Source organism: Marmota flaviventris, chromosome 5 (genome assembly GCF_047511675.1).
Source record: "Marmota flaviventris isolate mMarFla1 chromosome 5, mMarFla1.hap1, whole genome shotgun sequence".
Lineage (NCBI taxonomy): Eukaryota > Metazoa > Chordata > Mammalia > Rodentia > Sciuridae > Marmota > Marmota flaviventris.
The window spans coordinates 30,022,019-30,045,761 of record NC_092502.1 but is presented as its reverse complement, the minus strand read 5'-3'; the positions used below and the strand labels follow the sequence as shown (position 1 = coordinate 30,045,761).

Sequence of the window (23,743 nt, the reverse complement as noted above, 5' to 3'; positions counted from 1 at the left end):
ACCATCCACCAACAAGACATAACAATTATCAATATGTATGCACCAAACAATGGTGCTGCAACATTCATAAAACAAACTCTCCTCAAGTTCAAGAGTCAAATAGACCACAACACAATAATTATGGGTGACTTCAACACACCGCTCTCTCCATTGGACAGATCCTCCAGACAAATGCTTAATAAAGAAAATATAGAACTCAATAACACAATCAATAACCTAGACTTAACCGACATATATAGAATATATCAACCATCATCAAGTGGATACACATTCTTCTCAGCAGCACATGGATCCTTCTCAAAGATAGACCATATATTATGCCATAGGGCAACTCTTAGTAAATATAAAGGTGTGGCGATAATACCATGCATCTTATCTGATCATAATGGAATGAAACTGGAAATCAATGATAAAATAAGGAAGGAAAAATCCTGCATCACCTGGAAAATGAACAATATGTTACTGAATGATCAAAGGGTGACAGAAAACATAAAGGAGGAAATCAAAAAAATTCTTGGAGATACATGAAAATACAGACACAACATATCGGAATCTATGGGACACAATGAAAGCAGTTTTAAGAGGGAAATTCATTTCCTGGAGTTCATTCCTCAAAAAAAGAAAAAAACCAACAAATAAATGAACTCACACTTCATCTGAAAACCCTAGAAAAGGAAGAGCAAAACAACAGCAAATGTAGTAGAAGGCAGGAAATAATTAAAATCAGAGCAGAAATCAACGAAATTGAAACAAAAAAAAAAACTATTGAAAAAAATTGATAAAACTAAAAGTTGGTTCTTTGAAAAAATAAATAAGATCGACAGACCCTTAGCCATGCTAACGAAGAGAAGAAGAGAGAGAGCTCAAATTACTAACATACGGGATGAAAAAAGCAATATCACAATGGACACTACAGAAATACAGAAGATAATTAGAAATTATTTTGAAACCCTATATTCCAATAAAATAGAAGATAGCGAAAATATCGATAAATTTCTTAAGTCATATGATTTGCTCAGATTGAGTCAGGAAGATACATACAATTTAAACAGACCAATAACAAAGGAGGAAATAGATGAAGCCATCAAAAGACTATCAAACAAGAAAAGCCCTGGACTGGATGGATATACAGCAGAGTTTTACAAAACCTTCAAAGAAGAATTAATACCAATACTTTTCAAGTTATTTCAAGAAATAGAAAAATAAGGAGCTCTTCCAAATTCACTCTATGAGGCCAATATCACCCTGATCCCGAAACCAGACAAAGACACTTCAAAGAAAGAAAACTATAGACCAATATCTCTAATGAGCTTAGATGCAAAAATCCTCAATAAAATCCTGGCGAATCGAATACAAAAGCATATCAAAAAAATTGTGCACCATGATCAAGTAAGATTCATCCCTGGGATGCAAGCCTGGTTCAATATACGGAAATCAATAAATGTTATTCACCACATCAATAGACTTAACCATAAGAACCACATGATCATCTCGATAGATGCAGAAAAAGCATTCGACAAAGTACAGCATCCCTTTATGTTCAAAACACTAGAAAAACTAGGGATAACAGGAACTTACCTCAATATTGTAAAAGCTATCTATGCTAAGCCTCAGGCTAGCATCATTCTAAATGGAGAATAATTGAAGGCATTCCCTCTAAAATCTGGAACAAGACAGGGATGCCCTCTCTCACCACTTCTATTCAACATATTTCTCGAAACACTGGCCAGAGCAATTAGATGAAAGGAATTAAAGGCATAAAGATAGGAAAAGAGGAACTTAAATTGGCACTATTTGTGGATTATGTGATCCTATACCCAACAGACCCTAAAGGGTCTACAAAGAAACTTCTAGAGCTAGTAAATGAATTTCAGCAAAGTGGCAGGATATAAAATCAACATGCATAAATCAAAGTAATTCCTGTATATCAGCAACAAATCTTCTGAAATGGAAATGAAGATAACCACCCCATTCACAATATCCTCAAAAAAAAAATATTTGGGAATCAACCTACAAAAGAAGTGAAAGATTTATACAATGAAAACTACAGAACCCTAAAGAGAGAAATAGAAGAAGATCTTAGAAGATGGAAAAATATACCCTGTTCATGGATAGGCAGAACTAACATCATCAAAATGGCAATATTACAAAAAGTACTCTATAGGTTTAATGCAATACCAATCAAAATTCCAACAGCATTTCTTATAGAAATAGATAAAGCAATCATGAAATTCATCTGGAAAAATAAAAGACTCAGAATAGCAAAAGCAATTCTAAGCAGAAAGAGTGAAACAGGTGGTATAGCGATTCCAGACTTCAAACTATACTACAGAGCAATAGTAACAAAAACAGCATGGTACTGGTACCAAAACAGGTGGGTGGACCAATGGTACAGAATAGAGGACACAGAGACCAATCCACAAAATTACAACTACCTTATATTTGACAAAGTTGCTAAAAGCATGCAATGGAGAAAGTATTGCATCTTTAACAAATGGTTCTGGGAAACCGGAAATTCATATGCAACAAAATGAAACTAAATCCCTTTCTCTTGTCATGCACAAAAGTTAACTCAAAATGAATCAAGGAGCTTGATATCAAACCAGAAACTCTGTGTCAGATAGAAGAAAAAGTTGGCTCTAATCTACATCTCGTAGGGTTGGGCTCCAAATTCCTTAATAGGACACCTATAGCACAAGAGTTAAAATCAAGAATCAACATATGGGACATACTCAAACTAAAAAGTTTTTTTCTCAGCAAGAGAAACCATAAGGGAGGTAAATAGGGAGCCTACATCCTGGGAACAAATTTTTACTCCTCACACTTCAGATAGAGCCCTAATATCCAAAGTATACAAAGAACTCAAAAAATTAAACAATAAGAAAACAAATAACCCAATCAACAAATGGGCCAAGGATCTGAACGGACACTTCTCAGAGAAGAATATACAATTAATCAACAAATACATGAAAAAATTCTCACCATCTCTAGCAGTCAGAGAAATGCAAATTAAAACCACTCTAAGATACTATCTCACTCCAGTAAGAATGGCAGCCGTTATGAAGTCAAACAATAACAAGCGCTGGCGAGGATGTGGGGAAAAGTGTACACTTATACATTGCTAGTGGGACTGCAAATTGGTGCAGCCAATCTAGAAAGCAGTATGGAGATTCCTTGGAAAACTGGGAATGGAACCACCATTCAACCCAGCTAATCCCCTTCTCGGACTATTCCTGAAAGACCTAAAAAGAGCATACTATAGAGATACAGCTACATCAATGTTCATAGCAGCATGATTCATAATAGCTAGACTGTGGAAAACACAGCCTAGATTTCCTTCAATAGATGAATGGATAAAAAATGTGGCATTTGTACACAATGGAATATTACTCAGTACTAAAAAATAACAAAATCATGGCATTTGCAGGGAAATGGATGGCATTAGAGCAGATTATGCTAAGTGAAGCTAGCCAATCCCTTAAAAACAAATGCCGAATGTCTTCTTTGATATAAGGAGAGCAACTCAAAAGAGAGCAGGGAGGAAGAACATGTGAAGAAGATTACCATTAACAGGGACAAGAGGTGGGAGGGAATGGGAGAAGGGGAATTGCATGGTAATGGAAGGAGATCCTCATTGGTATACAAAATTACATATTAGAGGATGTGAGGGGAAAGGGGGAAAAACAAGAGAGAGAAATGAATTACAGTAGATGGGGTAGAGAGAGAAGAAGGGAGGGGAGGGGAGGGGGGATAGTAGGGGATAGGAAAGGCAGCAGAATACAACAGACACTAGTATGGCAGTATGTATAAACATGGATGAATAACCAATGTGATTCTGCAATCTATATATGTGGTAAAAATGGGAGTTCATAACCCACTTGAATCAAATGTATGAAATATGATATGTCAAGAGCTTTGTAATGTTTTGAACAATAATTAAAAAAAAAAAAAAAACTCAAGCAGGTGCCAGGACTAACTTCCTTTAAAAAAATGCCCAAAGTGCAAGAAATAAAATCAGGAATCAATAAATGGGCTATCAGTAAATCATAAAGCTTCTTCACAACAAAGGAAATAATTAAAAATGAGAAGTGAGTCAACAGAATGAAAAAAAAAACTCTTCATTGGCTAACAACAAATAATCAATCAATAAATGAGCAAAAGAACTAAACAGAAACTTGCCAAAAGAAGAAACTTAATTGACCAAAAAATATATGAAAAAAAGGTTGAATATCTTTTGAAGGCAGGGAAATGCAAGTAAAAACTACATTAAGAATTCTTCTCACTCCAGTCAGGAGGATATTGAATACATATATTAACAAATGATGGTGAGGTTTGGGAAAAAGGTACACTTGTACATTTTTTTTTGTAAGACTGCATACTAGTACAACCACTCTGAAGAGCAGGAAGGAAATTCCTCAGAAAAACTAAGGATGGAACTACCAAATGACCCAGCTACTCTATTCCTCAGTATTTTTCCAAATGATCTTAAATTGGCATACTAATAATGATAGAGGTATTTCAGTGTTTATAGCAGCAAAATTCAAAATAATAAACTATGGAATTAACCAGGTGCCTGTAAATAGATAAATGGGTTAATATAGACATATATGCATATAGATATAGATAGAGATAATAGATATAGATATAGGTAGATATATTGGAGAGATAGATAGATGAGATAGATTAGATAGATCGATAGATAGATAGATAGAGTTCTTCTCAGCCACAACACAGAAAGAAATTATGGCATTTGCTGGTAAATTTGTGGAAATGGAGAATATTATGCTAAGTGAAGTAAGCCAAACTCAGAATCATAAAGGTCAGATGTTTTCTTTCATATGCAGAAGCTAGAAGAAAATAAAGAAAAAATGGCAGGAATGATAGAAAAACATAAAGATAATGCAAAGATTAGTAATGTAGAAGGAGATCTACAGAATGAGAGGATGAGTAAGCAGAGGCAATGAAAAATGATTTTAAGAAAATTATGTCATGTATTATCTAAATATACCACAGGGAATTTTATATTTATGCAAAAAGGACCAGTGAAATATGAATAGGTGAGTGATAGGAAGTCTAGTGGAGTAGAGGAAGGAGAACGGGGAAGAGAGGAAAGGTAGGAGGGAAAAGAGGTGAATCATAAACTGAAATCAAATTCCATTTATGCATGAGTTTGTTGCAATGAACCCAACAAAAATGTATAGCTAGAAAGCTCTAATAAAAATAAAAATATATTCTAATTGTTATATATTAATTGTGATTACTTTGTTTATATGCTTAGTGCACAGTATGCTCATTCTCTTGGTTTGTGTTTGCTAAAACTTTTTATAAACTAGACATTTATAAAACCCTGATATTTTTCAGTATTAATAATACCTCCATTTAATTGTAATTGCCAAAATGTGAGAAAAAATATGATGCTTTTCTGTAAGTGACTGAATAAACAAACTGTGTGTGTGTAGTACTTGCAGAAAAAAAAAAGAGTCAGATGTTAAAAAAAATCAGTTAGTGCTGGGGTTGTGGCTCAGTGGTAGAGTGCTTACCTAGCATATGTGAGGCACTGGGTTTGATCCTCAACACCACATAAAAAAAGTAAAAGAAATAAAGTAAAAAAAATGTTTCTATTAAGAGAATCAATTGTTTTAATCCTAGGATATAATACTGAACACGATCTCATGTAAAATAAAAATAATATGCCATGCTGCAATAAGAAATATATTCTTTTGAAAAATATTAGTGGCACAGTGCTAAAAAAGAATATGATTTTTAAAACATGATTAAAGTTCTTTTGTATGGACCAAGAATAAATACTTTATGTTATTTTGGAAATAAAGATAAGCTATATAAAATTGTTTTTCATTGCATTAATGCATAAAAATATTTAAAAATTTGTTTTTTTTGAAAATAACTATAATTTAGGTCCACCAAAATAAGACAAACAATTGGTTAGTCTTAATATATAAAGACTTTCTTATGTTTGTTTGTTTTAGAAACACCTTTTATTCTCAAAATGCTCCTGTTTTGTGGTAATTGTATTGTTGTCAGAGTAATAATTGTTTTAGATTTACTCTATTAGTTCTTTTTATTCACCATCAACTCTTGAGGAATGTTTGGAATTCAAATAATTGGATGTCTAACACACGTTTGGTGTTGGAGCTTCAGAAAATTTTAGGGCTTAGAAAAATTAAAAATAATGTTACCAGAATTCCACATTTTATTGTTGAGGGTGTTTATTCTAAATGCCTAAAACCTGAGAGCTACATGTTCAATCCAAAAATATATGGTTCATCACCAGTACAGAGGGATTGGAATTCAGGACCCCATGAGTCAGCTCAGCCTTCTTTTCAGCACACCCACTGCCAGCGTCAGCTGCTGGCAAAACTCAGGTAGTCCCATAAATTATGGCCGGTTCCAGCTAAAATGATTTATGGTTTCTCTTATGCTCTTTTGTTGGTTTTAATTTATAGATTTATGAGGTCACATTATGTTTCTACCAATTTATTTCTTCTTACGAATTTTCTCATGTATTGACCAATAAAGCATAATTGAGCAAAAATAATCAGTGCATAGTTTGAGTTAAATTTATAAAATTATCACTTGCATCAAGTAAAGGTTATCATTACCAAAGTACCTTCCCTCATGTTCCATTCTAATTAGTATCTCCTTCATCCTGAAGTAACAACCATTCTGACGTCAGTTGATAGATTTATTTTTATGACTTGGCAGCTTTTATGAATGGAGTCATACTGTCTGTATTCTTTTAGTCTGGTTTCATTTCCTTGTCAAATGTAGCTGTAAATTCTTTTCAGTGCTATAGTGTATCTGAATATATCACAAGGTCTTTATCCATTTTTCTGTTGATGGACAGCTAACTTATTTCCAGATTATGACTGTTATAAGTAGTGCTACCATGCACACTTGTGCTAAGGGGAAAAAAATGTAAAAGCTAAGGGTAGCTACTTCTGCTTTGAAACTTCAATATGAGCACAGGAAAAAACATTTCCTAAAAAGATTCTCCTGCCTCTATGTGAATCTGCTGAATGATGCCACCCAGAATGGGATACTTTCTGCCTCTTCAACAGTATACTGTGCTGAGACATTTTACATAATTATGTGGGCACGGGTCACAACATTATCCTATGAAGAAAATGTTTCTCCCAAGTTCTGAACATGAACCTCAATGAGCTTAACACATTTCTACTATGTTAGTGCATCATTTCACCACTACAGGGCAAAAATGATTTGGTCAGATCTGAAGTCAAATGATTAATAATGGTGAGGCAGAAACAAGAAACCAGAGAGTAAAATGGAAGAGCATATGGAGCAAAGTCTACATCCATAAACTTCAACTTTCCTGGGTTCAACTTTTTTCCTCTTTCTTTTTCTCTCACTTCCTAAACTTGGGAGAAGTAAGATTATCTTTCTTCCCACCTTAGGCCAAATTATCTATCCTAAAGCAAACACACACCACAGGAATGAAATAATTCAGACTACAGGGGTGGTTCTAGAAGATCTAAGAACCAGCTATCTTCTCAAGTCTACAAGTGAATTATGACCACTCAAAAGGCACAGCTGGAATGTAGCCTTTAAACCACCTCTTTATTTTTTAAATTAATTTTATTTTTTTAAAATACATGACAGCAGAATGTATTACAATTCTTATTACACATATTGAGCACAATTTTACATATCTTTGTATAAAGTATGTTTATGCCAATTCATGTCTTTATACATGTACTTGTTTTTTTTGCATTACAATTCTTATTCCACATATATACCACAATTTTTCATATCTCTGTTTGTATTATAAAGTAGGTTGATACCGAATTTGTATCTTCATACATGTACTTTGGATAATGATGTCCATCACATTCCACCATCCTTGCTAATCCCCCGCTCCTCTTTTACTCTCCCTTCCCTCTTCCCTATCTAGAATTCATCTATTTGTCCCATGTTCCCCCTCCCTACCCCATTATGAGTCAGCCTCCTTATATCAGAGAAAATATTTTTATTTGGGATTGGCTAACTTCACTTAGCATTATCTTCTCCAACTGCCAGCCATTTACCTGCAAATGCTATGATTTTATTCTCTTTTATTGCTGAGTAAAATTCCATTGTGTATATATGCCACATTTTTTTTATCCATTCATCTGGGTTGGCTCCACAGTTTAGCTAATGTGAATTGTGCTGCTGTAAACATTGATGTGGCTGTGTCCTTGTAGTGTGATGTCTTTTGGGTATCAATTGAGGAGAGGGATAGCTGGGTCAAATGGTGTTTTGTATTCCCAGATTTCCAAGGAACCTCCAAACTGCTTTCCATATTGGCTGCGCCAATTTGCAATTCCATCCGCAATTTATGAGTGTATCTTTTCCCCCACATCCTCGCCAACACTTTTTTAAAAATATTTTTCATAATAGCTGCCATTCTGACTGGAGTGAGATGATATCTTAGAGTAAACCACCTCTTTAAAAGTCTTCTGTACAATTTGACAGAATTACATCCTGGGATAATAGTCCTGTGTTTCTACTTTGCTAGCAAAGCAATACACCTCCCCCACTTTTCTCCAGAACTTGTCCTTAGATATGAATTGTCATCAGGAATAAAGTCTGAGCTTTGGGTAATACCAAGGTGTTTACTGAAATGAAGTCACTGATGGGCAAGGCTATGGGATGTCATAACTCTTTTTTCTCTCCTCCTCTTTTTCTGTCTATGCACTTTCTCCTCTCATAAACTTAACCAAGTTAATAAAATGGAGATTTTTTTTTTCCTTCGGGGGAGACGAAAATTGTGAAACCAAGTTGCATTTATACTGTTTATAATAAATCTCTACTAGAGAAGAATATTTGGCTGACAGTCATGTTCTCCTGCCTAAGTATGACCAAGTCCATTAAGAATTCAAAAATAAAAACTAAAAAGCAAAGAAGAGCTTAGTAGGAGCAACCCGTTTTTCACATATCATTCTGCCAAATGACAAATTGGAAAGGAGACTCCTGAGGATATCCTGTGTTCCTTATGTCCTTTTGCTGCTTTTAAGAACTAAGAAGCAACTTCATGGTTAGCTAACTTCAGGGTTAGCCAAGACTCCCTCATGCTTTGGTTTAATCATCCTTGCATAATTTAAAATACACATCATATCTACAGCACAGCAATTAATGGGTAGCCTAAGTTCTTACCATTTCAAACTAATTTATATATATGAAAAGTTTAAATAAACTAAAAGGAATAAGGGAACTATTTTACCTTTATTTATTTTTATGTGGTGCTAAGGACTAAACACAGTGCTTCACTCATGCTAGGCAAGCACTCTAACAGTGATCTCCAACCCCAGCCCTGGGAAATTTTAAATGATGTGTGGCCAGTGAATTTCTTCTTGCCATCAGCCTGAGAGGAAAGTCTACAAAGGCCAATTTCACTGATCTGCAACAGAACATATTTCAAATATCCAGCACTTTTTGGCCCTGGAGTCCTTCTGGGTTTTAAGAAGTGTGCCTCACTGAATCCCATTACTGGCCAAAAAAAAAAAAAAAAGGTAATTTCTTCAATCCCCACTCCAGCAAATGCAATAGGAAAGTTCAGAAACTTACTGAAGAAAATACTTTTAAATGGAAGAAAGCAGAAACATCTTCAGAAATGATTGAGACCTATGATGTTAGACTATGATGACAACATTTTGAAAATTAGAAGGCAGAATTTTTTGGAAGGAAAATGTTATTCATGATAAGCTTAAACTAGAGGGGGAAAAGTACCTTTAAAACTTATTTTTCATAAAATTTTATGTCAAAAGATACGAATGACTTTTTTCCAAGGCACTTGAACTTCTTTTCAGGTGTGAACTTTAATCTACAGACAGGGAACTTCTCAGACTCTTTCAGTTCTGGTATTCTGCTTTATTTGGGTAGCCCTACACATTTCAAAATGTGAAAAAATAAGAATCTTTAATTTACAACACATACATTCAAGACCATATTCATGTATGTATAATATTTATTCATCCTATTGGATGTCAAATATTTCTAGAGGCTGTTCACAGTTCTTGGACATGTCCGCAAGTGCCTCTAGAACATGCTTCATTGAAAGAACACAGCATTGCATGTATGATATTCCTTCTCTAATGGCATAATCTGATTCCACTCATGAGGAAATATCATGTGATTCTAAACTAAAGGAAAATCTACAGAGGTACTGAAGTACACCATTCAAAAACATATGTGCCATAAAGAGCCCAGAAAGACTAAAGAAATATCACAGATTAAAGGAGGTGAAAGAAACAGGACCAATAACGGATTCTGAAATTTTCCAAGACTGAATTTTATTTTGGTTATAAATAACATTGCTGAAATAATTGGCAAATTCTGAATCATATTTGTAGATTAGATATTTATAATGAACCATTTTTAAAATTTTGGTCTTTACACTGTGTGTAAGATAACTCCTTGCTTTTAGGAATACAAATATTCAGCAATGAAAAACAACATGCCTGCAACTTACAAATGGTTCAGAAAAAAGAAACTTTGTTATATACTTATAATTATATTTACTAGAAAGAGAGAAAGAAAAGAGATAAAGAAGAGAAAGAGAAGAGATAAAGAAGAGAAAGAGAAGAGAAACATTTTATCAAAGTTGATAAAATGTTAACATTTGCGTTAACATTTCTCTGTACTTCAATATATTAAACTTTTATTAATCTAAAATTGTCAAAACACAATATTTCTGAAAGAAATATTTTTATAATAATATTAACAAACAACAGTATACTCAATTAAATAAACCATGGATCTGTATAGGTACAAGTAAATGAATAAATTGAAAGTTGGATGAATAATATTTATATAGTCTCCAAGTACTTCCCCACAGAACACTAAATAATTAAAGGGAAAATATGACATAACATAAGATATATGTAGCAGATAAGACCTTTAGTAGATAATGTTATTATCAGCAATGATGGAGAAATTAAAATATAGGTCTTCATCTTGGGATTTAAAGAGAAAAATCACAGAATCACTTTTGTGATACTCTTGCCCAAAATATGTCACCTTGTCTCAATCATAAAGAAAAATCCATCTTAGGCACATTCTACAATCATTATTCTTGAAAAGATTCAAGGCCATGAAAGTCAAGGAAAGATTAAGGAATGTTTGAATCTAAAGGTGTCTACAAAATACAATATTAAGTTCATTTCATGGATCTGAATGGAATTATTTTGTTATAAAGGACAATGTGAGGCAAGTTGCAAAACATGAAAAAAAATAGATTTCAGTTGTAGAAGGCATTTGATAGAATGTATTAGTATTGGCTCTTTCATTATGAAGGTTGCATTGCAGTTATGCAGCATGTTCTGACTTTTAGGTAACATTACAGAAGTCATGAATGATAGCATATGACAGCCATTTACTCTAAAATTATTCCGTGGGAAAAATGTACTTTATGCTAGAAGCTGTAGCTAGACTATTATTTTTTCAAGAAAGAATAAACAAAGAAAAAAGGCAAAATATCTTAAGCAAATGTATTTCTCATCATGAAAGAATTAGAAGTTAGTGCTTTATACTAAAATCATAAAAATTTAAAAATAAGTTTTTTTTCTTGTTTGTAAGGAATATATGTTTGATGGCACTATAATTGTAATACATTAAAACATGTGATGTTTAGTTCCACCAAGGTAGTAGTACTGACCACTTTGGGTAATGTTTAAATGCAACAATTTACATAGTTTGGATACATAGAACTCAATAAAAACTGTTATGCACTTGCACTTCAAATTTTGTTATAGATGCAAAGAAATAGTCTCATATTTTGAGAATTTTACACATGAATAATACAAACATTTTCTTCAACAAAGTTTTTAAAATATTATGGCGATAGTCTGAAATATGCAATACTATCTTTCATATCTATTTTTCTTTAAAAATCTCTTTGGAATCCTTGTGATGCTTCCACAAATAGATCTTGTCTTGGCTTTTTAGTAAATCTTATGGAAGAAACTCCAATTAGTCTAGATTCAAATTCTGTAGCAAATGGAGAGAAAAAGGATTATATTTTTTTACCTCAAAGGTTTCATAAGCATCAATCAGTAAACAAAAAGTTGAAAAATTTTCATTGTTCATAAAATGAATTTTTTTTACATGTGTACGACGACCACAATACAAAGTTACTATGAAACAGTTTGCCCATAGTTTTATACAGAATTGTCACTGTGAATGAGTATCAGGGTTTCAGATTTTCCACCCCTCTTCATGAATATAACAATCATGTACTAAGGAACTATGGCAAGCACTGGGATGACAAGATGGAGATGATAAAGGCCACTCCTCAACAATCATATTTTCCATACATATTAATGGGCACTATGACATGTATAGAACAAGGTACTACTGAACACAGAGAACGGATTTCTGTTCCAATTTTGTGGCAGTGTTGGAAGTCCTTCCATGAAGGTGCTACATGAGTTGACACCTGAAGGATACAGGGAAATTAAGACAGAGAGGGAAGGGATGCATAGAGACAAGGAGATATGAGGAAAAAAATTTGTGGAATTGTAAGTGGTCCTGTGTGACTAGAAGCTAGAGCAAAGTGACAGTAGTGTGAGTGGGAAGAGATAAGGTTGAACAACTTGACAAGAAACACTTTGGTTTGGGTATTTTCACTTCTTGCTAAGAAATTTCAAACTTTTCTTGAGAGCAACAGGTAAATCAATGACAAAGTCATGAGCAGGGTGTTTTAAATGCTTGACTAAGTGTTGCTAGATGAGTCTGGGCTAACTGCCATAAACCACAGAAAATGGGTGATGCCTTTCTTTTTTCAAGAATACTTTCAGTGTATAGGCTGACAGTTTCAAAGTAGGGCAAAAGCGTAAAAAGAGGCAGTTTCAAACCTAAGATCTTTGAATTGTTCATTTCTCAGATTTGGAAACAATATATAGCTCTTTCATTTTAATTGATTTTTACTCATAAGGTAGGACCAACATTTTTGAAACATGTAGTTCAATAGTTTATGTACTTGATTAAAAATATGTAGAAATACTTCCAGCTATTTGTTAAGTGTGGCCATCTAGTTTTTTTTTGTTTGTTTGTGCATATTTTTTTGTATAAAAGCAATTATCTTGCTAATTCTACAAACAGGGTCTAAAGTAGATTAATGAACATAATAAGTACTATTTTGTGATAATAATGACGTGATGTTTAATGACTTTACATTTTTTACATGTGAAGATAAATTCTTTTGATAGATTTCTAGTCTTATCCTTCTTCTTCTCCTTTTTTAAAAATCTATGTAAGCAGCAAAGAGGCGTTTATTGAGAGCTAGCTCGGTCCTCTGCGCACACAGCAACTGGTGACACTGAGAGGCCATCTTTCTTTGTTAAGTGAAAGTATTTTAAAATTCTTACTGTCATTTAACTATACACAGAAGTGGTATTAATTATGAACTATTAAAAGATGCACATAAAATAATTTGATCTCTCTTCCTCCGTAGTTCCGTTTTCCTCTCCTGCCTTCACCTTTGGAGGCATTCTTCAGTGATTAAGGAGAGGTGCCTCTATCTTGATAGAGGAGTGCTTTGTAAAGTCTCTCATTAAGGTTAACGTGATTTGAAAAATTAATCCTCCACAGGGAAATCTACAGACTACTAGATTGAATTTCAAATAAACTAGCCTATAAGGAAGTAAATAACAAACATAACTTTCTCTACAAAAAATAGTTGATCCCCCCAAAATCTTCCTTTGCATTGTATCTGCATTTACACACTCATTCATGATTGTCTTGTAAAACAATTACATGATTTTTCTGGTAAGAACTAATGAGAATATCTTGTATTTGCATTGTGCTTAATAAATTACAGAAATATTAAACTTTCATTCTCTTTTTGTACACAGTCATCCAATTTTATGACTTTGAAGCAATTCAGGCCCATTTCTCTCAAATTTTCCAGAAAAGTATGCATATAATCTAAGAAACAGTTAAAAAATACATAACACCTACCTTTGACCTTTAATTTATGTATTCAATGTTCCCTTTTCAAGTATTCTACTGCAATGGCGTTTTATATAACTTAGATGTGCTGTTTCTTTATCAGGAGTCTGCTAGTATTACCCTCCCTCTAGGCTCTTTTTGATTCCTATAATTTTTTTTAAACTCAAATCCACATAAAAAGTGAGGCCTCTTTTTAACATAGGAGTTAAGATCATCAAAATACCATTGAAGCTCTAAGACAAGGTGTGATGAAATTGATATTTTAACAACAATGACACATAATGAAAACAAGATGCTATCTTTTATTTTTATGATTTTCTAACAGATATCTCACTGCTGTAAGAGTCCCCCTAATAAAAAATGGTCAAACATTATAGAAATATCTTAAAATGGGTCCAACATAGTTGAACATTATTTTCCTTATTAACTCTTAAATAGAGCTCATCATTTTTGGAATAATATGTAAATCTTGCAAAAATATTAGGAAATCACATGGTGGGACTGCAAGGTTCCTGTTATAACTCCAGGAAGATGGGATCAGTGCTCAATGTACATAAGATGATAGAAAGATTATAATTGATTCTGTTTTATAGTGGTTGCTTTTCAAAGACTCTTGATATCACTGCCACCTTAGACTGCTTCCAGTCATCAAAATTCTTAGATACATAAAAATGGTCTTAGTATAGCACTGCTATACTGCCCATTAATCTGTATGAAAATTACCAGTATATAATTGTTGAGGAATGGCCTTTATCATCTCCATCTTGTCATCCCAGTGCTTGCCATAGTACCTTAGTACATGATTATTGTATTCATAAAGAGGGATGGAAAATCTGAAACCTTATACTCATTCACAGTGACAGTTCTGTATGAAACTATGGGCTCCTTGTTTTACAAATTTGAATACATGCTTAATTCAACTAGTTTAAATATATTATAATAGCAGTAACAGTGAAACAATAAACATATTTTACAAGAACTATGATAAAGATTATGTAAGTAAAAACAACTGAGGATATATTTTTATTAAGGAACTGTCAAAACAATTTAGCAAAAGCAGAAATCAAATAATTTTAGTGTTACAAGCTTATTTAATTTATAAAATTATTTAATATTCCTTTACATTATAAACATCCATATTGGTGAAATTTTTGAGTATCAATCATACACTTTTGACTGAGTGGAAACCTTGGGGGTGGTGCTGGATAAACGAAAGTGTTAAAAGCACAGACAAACTAAAATCACACAGAAGCTATATCAATCACTTCAATATCTCTTTTCAATTATGGACAGTGATATTTATTTTAAAAATTAATTTTAGGAAAGCTCAAATTATAAGTTCAGTTAAATACAGTTAAGAAGTAACTGTCTCTTGAAAATGAGACCTCCAGTGATTTCTTTTAAAAAATGTAAGATATTTTTGTTTTTTTTTAATATAGGTTAACATGACCTTTACTTAACATTCATAACTTAACAACTCATATTTCACCAAAGCCAGAACAAGACTACCAGAAATCAAATCTGAAACCCAAAAGAGAAATATAATGTAACTAATCTCAGCAGTTAGTTCTCAATGCTTTGACCTGAAGCTACACAGTTTTGGTAGGATTCACTACATTTTCTCTTTGAATAAAACTGTTGTGAGGTAACCAATTATATGTAATCCAAGAGTGCATTGGGACAGAACTTGTTCACAGAGGACAATATGGCATTTGGCTTTGCTGTTTCTCCATCAGGAGTCTGTTAGTATTATATTACCCTTCTGTAGGCTCTTTTTGATTCTTTGAGGATTGCACAAGACAATTATTTAGTATTTCAATTTTTTTCCTAAATGACATGCATTTTAAAAAAAATCTCATTTGTCCTCATACTTTTCCTGCTGTACCTGAATCCTGCCATCCTCATAGTCTAGAAATGGAGATTCAGTTTCAAATTAATGAATCATAGATGAGTACAACTATCTTTGTACTGGATGAGTCTATATCCTTTTCATGATAGCAATTGAGTTTTGAAGAATAGTCTGAGCAAGATATCATGGATATAATCAATAAATTACAGATTTAATCAACCATGGTTTTGCTGCAATTTATCACATTTGTCTCAATTTATGATCATGAAAAGTAGATGCTTTTAAATAGTTGAGAGGTCATGAAGATAAATGAAATCTAGACAGCTATTTTTTTGATTTAAATCAATTTGACATGAATACAATTAAATCTACCAACTAGAAATATATAACATTTAGTGAAAGAAATATATCATGAAATACAGCATCTGCATTTCAGTTCGGCTGGGAAATCTGTAATGAAATGTTAATTGCAATTAGGTATAAGCATTTCCATTTATCTATTTCCTCATGGTCTTAAAGTTTGGCAACAGGAAGACATGGGGATGGTGTGTATTCCAGTGGTAGATCATGTGATTATCATGTGCAAAGCTTTGGGGGTTCAATTATCAGCAACAAATATAGATATTGTTTCAACATTATTGAGAATATATTATGAATGTCAGCATATATAGCTACTGAAAATCTATAATTCAACGTCTTAAAACTTTACAATTCTTTACTCAAAATGAAGTATCTATTAGGTCCAAGGGTTTCAATATTTTTTTTCTTAAATTTTAAAATGAGTTCTATGTAACTCTAAGTCTTCTGTGCTTAATTGGCTTATAACTGTACACATTTATGAGGTAGAGTGTTATTTCAAAATGGGCACACACTGTATAACAATCAGATCATGGAAATTGGAAGACTTATCACTTCAATGAGGTCTAAGTTGTATTTGCTGGAAATCAGTTATGTTTCTGTGTTGAGACAGAAAATGTGTTTATAATATTTGAATTTTTACATTCACCTAGATGCAACATTTAGCCATACACAAATATCACTTTGAGTGCCCCTTCAAAGACAATTCAAATAGTTTACTTGCTTGATACTTACCTTCATTTTCTGCTTTCTCTTTTCATACTGCTATCTTTTTGTAAAAGACTATTTTCATGGATTAACCTCATATTTCTGCTTTCCAGAAAGAGACGGTATCTTTCATTCTGAGCTTGCAATTGTCTTATAATGTTAAAACATTGGTTTTGGTTATGAGTGAATGTATCGATTTGATTTTCAAGTTTGTTTTTAAGGTCATGAAATTCCTGTTGAAGCTGTGTAATTTCACTTTGGAGTCTACATATTCTCCTCTCTCTAATAGATTCCTGCTTTCTGATGTGTTCTTCCATTTCCCTTTGTTCATTTTGATATGTATGTCTTTTTTCTTGTTCTGAAACCAAAGTCCTTACTCTGAGAGTATCTCTTTTCTGACCAATCTCATTTTCTAGGTCACTGGTTGTCATTTCCAACTGTGAAACCTGTTTGGAAGGAAGATCAGGATACCAGTTATGATATGAGAATTGCACATATTAATAAATGATAGAACTAGGGTCAGCACTTAGCATATGTATGTTTATCAATAAACACAATTCTGGAAAGCAGGGTGGGGCCAAAAATATAGGCAAGTAGTGAGATTTTTTTAATACCTTTATCTATCTATTTGTTTACTTAAGTGGTGTTGAGGAGCAAACCTAGGGCCTCACCTGTGCTAGGTGAGCACTCTATTTCTGAGCCACAACCCCAGCCCCAAGTTGTGAGATTTTATTCAAGCCTTCCACCTCTGCTTCTAGTGCTCATCCACCATTCTGTCCTGTGAATGTATAAACATCAGAGAAGGCTTGTGTTGCAAGATACTAATGGCAAAAACAATTTCTAAGTTGCTGCTCAGTATTATTTGTTTGTTCTTAGTGAAGTTTGAAACATAATAAGTGTGAAATAGAGAAAATAAACTGACCCAATTTATTAGGAACAAATACCAGTAAGTTATTACTGCGTACATATCATGGTATATCATTATTTACCAAAGTGTTCTATATAAAATAGGAGATTACTTGATGCAAAGTATTTCTCTTGTCAAAAGTGAGGAAATGATATCCAAAAACCAGGATCTCTGCTAGCCACATTTTTCCTTCTTACTTAAAAGTGGTATAGTAAAAAGCACATCTTCACATTAACACAACAAGGGAGAAAAATCACTTCCCCAAACCAGAAGATCTATTGTTAGAAATCAAGGGTTTTGAGATCCTAGAAAAATCATCAAATCCTGTGAAAAATATTAAAAGCCTTTTCTCTGAAACAGGACACTGTGAAAACCACCACTGGAGTGCTGCAGACAAATGGAATTGAATAATAACATTACTTAATCCAGTGGGACAAAAATGCCCACACCCTCACTCCCTAAATATGCAACTTATGGTTATACATTTATGTTTTTCATGATGGATACAGTTACTATTCACACACACACACACACACACACACACACACACACACACACACACACTTGAAAACAACAGAGGAAAACAGTTGATTTCAGTTTTGGCCCTATTTATCAGTTTTTGTTTGCAAAATGTTTTGCTGGAATCCCATCTTGTAAATTCAGGCAAACTGTTCTCAAGAAAGTTACCTATAGGTGTCATTTTGTTCTGATGAGACCTAGAGATTTTTCAGTAGGTTTTGGCCTTATCTCAGTAGGGAGTAGAAAGTCTAAAAGCTTAATTAATAGTAGTATCTTCAAATTAAATAACCATTCTAAAGAAGTAGATTATTAAAGCACACAAATCTTTATCACACATGAATTACTCAAATTTAAACTGCATAAATGACAGAAAAAAATCCTCAAAGAGTAAAGATATTTATTAAATACAGGATAAATGCAATTGTGAAGAGTTTTTTAAACAAAATATTTAACTAGTTTCAAATCTATTTACTCTATACCTTAACATTTTAAAAATATTTTTATTATCTTCATTTACTTTTTCTTTTAATTTGTCCTTATTTTGCTCAAAAAACAGAGAAGCATTTCTTCTATTCTCCTCTTTTTTAAAAAAATACTTTATTTTTTTTGTATGTTGTAGATGGAAATAATGCCTTTATTTTTTCTGTTTATTTTTTTGTGGTGCTGAGGATCGAACCCAGTGCCTCACACATGATAGGCAAGCTCTCTGACACTAAGCTATAGCCAAAGCCCCTCCTTTTTTAAGGCACATCTGCAGTAAAATTGATAATCATATCAGTGATTAAACTCAACTCTTTCACTCAGGAAACAAATATGGAGCATCTACTAGATGCCAAGATTTGCAATAATTAATCTTGCAACAAATGTCATCAATTAATTTTAGGGTGAGATAAAATTTTGTTTTAAACCAAAATAATAGTGTCACACTCCACATACCAATGCTTTGTGAGAATATACACTGCATGTACAATGGAGATCCTGGAAGATTATTTATTCTGGTATTGTGGTAGATGTCTGAAGTTTGTGCAAGTACACACTTATGATGATTGTATGTTGGTACAATTGCCAAACAGCATACTTCTCAGATCATATACCCTTCATGAAGTGAAACATGGCTGCATATAGTATGTTAAAGGGATAGTATAAATAAGTTTGCTGAAATAAAATAAAAAATTTAAAAATGTACTGAAAGCTCATTTACCTGATTAAATTCATCTGCTGTAATATTTAATTCTGTATCAAATTTTCTGACAGATGTTTCAGGTTTCTTTTTAATTCCTTTATTATCTTCATTTGTTATTTCATTTAACTTGTCCCTATTTGGTTCAAGAAACAGAGAATCATTTCTTGTATTCTCTTCCTTTTTAAAGGCACATCTGCAGTAAAATATGTTTGTCTTAAATTTGATTTTTCCTGAGAAAAATATAACTTTATTCTACCTTTTATGTTTCTCTTATGGTAGCACTTACCTTGTTAATCATTATATATTTTGTAACAAGACAAAATCCCCTTTGGAACAAGACTGAACCTAATATTTAATCCAATAATTAAGAGTATGGGTCTTTTCAACAAAGAAATAAGAAGAAGTTTTATTTATAAACCAGAGTTAATTTGAATAAAATAATCAGTAATCCCTTTCCATTTCATTTTTAAATGAATGTTAATATTAAAACTGTAGCTGAGGGTCTAGCTCAGTACTAGCATATCTACTTAGTTGAACTAACCCCTGGGTTTGATCCTATATAGCAGAAGAAAAACTATAAATGTTTTAAAATGTTTCTGGACAGTGAAAAATGCCCATTTTATTATCTTTGGGAGAATTGTAAATAACATAAACTTTCTTGAGAGGAATTTAGAAATCTATCAAATACCTTTTTAAAAAGTATCTCTAATCAAATAATTCTACATTGAAAATGTATTCAGAGTAAATTAAACAAATAGAGAAAACTGGTTTTCTAAATTTCATTCCTTGAAACATTGATTGTACTCCAAAAGGCAAAAATATAGATACAAAACCACTGAAATTTCTATTTGTTATAGAAATAGATTCCTATTCAGGTGTGGTGGTACATGCCTTTAATCTCAGTAACTAGGGCAGGAGTATCTGAAGATCAATGCCAACTTCAGCAACTTAACAAGGACCTAAGAAAGTAGCGTATCATACCTTATATTTTGAAGTTCTTGTTTACATGCTACATTTTCCTTTTTAAGCTCTGATGTTACACTTTTTACTTCAGCATATTTCTTTTCAAGTTCATAAAGTTCATTTTCCAGTTTTGCATTTTTTTGTAGTAAACACTGTGAGCAGTAACGTTTTTTATGTTTTATTATGTGATGTGAAGAACCTGCATTCAAATGTTTTAATTGGATAACAGAATTTGTATCAGGAAGAAAACAAAATAGAAATAATATGTGAGTAATTTTCATAAGTGAATGACTGTATATTTTCACATGCAGTATTCATACACTATACAAATGTAGAGTACCTAAGACGTGTGTGTACTATGTTCTATGGGATAAAACCTCTTTTGGTGTTTAGCTTAAAGTCTAGTGGATGTGCTCCACTGTGTCCAATAAATCTTGTCTTCTTTAGGAAATATTTCTGATTATCCAAACAGAATCTTTTGCTTGTCAAAATATTTCTTTGTGGAGAAAGTGAATGTCACCAGATTGAATGCAAAGAAATATCTCAAAGATTCATCCACAAAACACCTAATCAGTATAAATGTACCAATTCTTAGAAACAAAATTTTAAAATAGATAAAAATCAGAAATTCACATTGTTCACTATTTTTTACCTCATAAAAATAAATTTTATGCAACTCCTGTTCATCATTAATGGCCTCCAAAGTGAGAGATAATTTTTACACTTTTATCTGTGACCACCCTGTTCCTTATCTGAAATTGTGACAATATTATTTGCTACTCTAAAGACACAGTGTGCTTCATGCACTTCCAGTTGATTTGGACTCTAGTTATTGCAATAAAATTGTTTCTTTACTCAAGCCAACATTAGTACTTTATCAATTTTGTCCACTATATCCTTTTAACTTAAACAGTAAATTGTTTCTTTAGTTGACAGTCCCTTTTGTTTGTGAAGAGGAGATAATATTTCCAGTCATCTCTGTGAAAATGGTGTCTATTTATTTGACTCATTAATTATGTTTGAGTTTCTGGTAAGTGCTAATGTAGATAAATGGTATCAGAGATAATGTCTAGCAATAATGCCTGAGCAGGGATATAAAAACTGATATTATCAGCTAGCTTATAGGAAAGGATAAGAGCTTGATAAGCAGTAGCAACTGAGGAAGATGACTATTACATGGGATCTGTATTTGTCTAAATATGTAGGGATCCATGAAGAGTAATACCAGAGGAAAGGGTAGAGGGAGGAAAGAGATAAAGATAATTAGGCAAATATCAAAATATGAAAGATTTATATGTAAATGTAAAATGTTTTGATATTCTTGTTCTAAAGAATGATTCATGTCATATTTGCATTGGAAGTAGATCACCCAGAATGTGGGCAGGTGAAGTTGAGGTGCATAAGAATGAATGGAGAACAGTAGTTAGAAGGCATCAGTGCAAAATAAAGATGACACAGGCCTGAACTAAGGGAATGTTTCTGAGCATTTGGGATACAATATTTTCACTAACCCAGTAAAGAATAAAGTGTTGTTAAATTTAATAAGTAAAAGAAAAATTCTGGGTCTCTGTGAAATGAGACTCTGTCCAAAACAAAAACAAAAGGTGTCAAAGAAGATGTAAAATTAAGCACCTGAACTCTTTAAGTTGCTTGTCTTTATCATGTGATTTTTTAAAAAATTTAACATCTTCCTATTTCAAGTGAAAGAATTTGCGTATTTTCTCTGAACTATTCAAATAAAAAGATTTTCAGGATCATCAACTTTAAAGAGAAGGCTGGCAGCCAGTCTTAATTGTAGAGCAACTGCTCAGCATGTTAAAAGGCCTGGTTTCAATTCTTCCCTCCATGGAAAAGAAAAGAAAAGAAAAGAACAACAACAGCAACAACAACAAAAAAAAAACAAAACAACAAAAAAACTGTTACCTAAAGTACAACATATGTTCATTGCAATTACTCAATAGTTTGGATCATGCACTGAAAATAAAATAATAAATTATTTTAAGAGATGTCTCTCTTATATTTCCCAAACTGAACCCTACCCTCCTGGCTCAAGTAAATTTGTGCCTCAATCTTTTAGGAAGATGGGAATATAGTTTTGCCCCACTGCCTATCTCTGCCATAAGAATTTTAAAACTATATTATTTTAAAAAGATTACATTCTGATAATTTACCTTTGAGAATCCATAAATGGTTAAGGGATTACATTAGGGAACTTGAGACATAGTAAAATTTGAGAAACAGTTCAAATTTAAAAAATCTTTTTCATATGCAGGAACATATTATTTAAGAAACTTGAATACCAATATTGAGATTGATATTTTTGAGAATAAATCCTCTCATTAAATTTCAGAAAAAAAATAGGAACAGGGAAACTGCCAGCATTTCCAATGGTTTCCAGGTAACTTTACAGAAAAATTGTACTGCAAAATTTACCTGATTTGAGTGTCCTTCTTTCTTGCTTCTGTTTTGACTTATATAGAAGAGAATCTTTGATTATGATGGAAGGCTTCATTTGCTTAGAGACAAAGATATCATATAAATAGTACATATTTAATCCAGTACCCAGTTAATACAATGAAATAATCATAGAAGATCAATTACCTTGCCAGAAGCATGTGAGTTCTGAGATACTGAAAAGAAAAGAAAATATATTCTCTAAAAAACCCTGAATATAAAGAGAACTACTCTTATAATCTTACACAATGAATATGAACCCGAGTCCCAGTGGTTATGTATCATAAACATGATTTTAACTTTGGTGTGTCTGCTTGTTTGGGCCTTATTTTGAATACAGCCACATGTCTAGAATGTGCTAAATCAAAATTGGGAATATAGCTTTTGTAATTAATGTTCCAATTTTGAGGTCACATTTGCCATGACCATAAATACGTAATCAAAGGGTATATGTACCAATGAAAAGATGCAGAATGCTGGTGAGCACAGTGATCTGTATTCAGAGGAAAATAGAAGGATCTGAAAAGTTCAACATGAAAGCTGAAGGAAAAACACAGCTACACATATCTTCCACGAAACTGATCTGAATTATTTAACACATTTTTTTTACAAGTACAGAACCTCTCTTCATTTGCCCTACAATTTAGTAAGTCCAAATTTGTGATGGGATTGTAGGAAAAGGTTTACTTAATTTCTCCTCAGAGAGTTCTTTGAACTAATTAGTTCAGACATATGCTTTTAGAAGAGCAGCTAATACACATGTCCTTGTTTTTCATACCCATGTGGAGCACTAGTGATTTTTTCCCCTGTAGCCTCTGATTTAACCAATGTCATTTTT

The 23,743-nt window shown here is 32.7% G+C and overlaps 1 protein-coding gene across 1 annotated transcript; it reads right to left on the bottom strand.

Moving 5' to 3' along the window:
• Window positions 1–10,409: 10,409 nt before the first annotated feature.
• On the bottom strand, window positions 10,410–22,963 carry LOC139705896 (ankyrin repeat domain-containing protein 26-like). The gene is made up of 5 exons (XM_071612790.1): window positions 22,885–22,963; window positions 20,470–20,650; window positions 19,507–19,621; window positions 16,907–17,325; window positions 10,410–12,003 (listed from the first exon to the last, which is right to left on the bottom strand). The coding sequence occupies exons 1-4, from the start codon at window positions 22,961–22,963 to the stop codon at window positions 16,909–16,911; spliced, it is 792 nt and encodes a 263-aa protein (XP_071468891.1). The 3' UTR covers window positions 10,410–12,003; window positions 16,907–16,908.
• Between the last annotated feature and the right edge of the window lie 780 nt (window positions 22,964–23,743).

What these genes read in the sequence shown, in the direction of transcription:
- LOC139705896 (XM_071612790.1), bottom strand. Translation starts at nt 22,963, where the DNA reads ATGAAGCCTTCCATCATAATCAAAGATTCTCTTCTATATAAGTCAAAA. An exon ending in AAGAAGGACACTCAAATCAG is followed by an intron (nt 20,651 to 22,884) that starts GTAAATTTTGCA and finishes ATTTGAATGCAG; the next exon opens with GTTCTTCACATCACATAATA. An exon ending in CAAGAACTTCAAAATATAAG is followed by an intron (nt 19,622 to 20,469) that starts GTATGATACGCT and finishes TGAACCAAATAG; the next exon opens with GGACAAGTTAAATGAAATAA.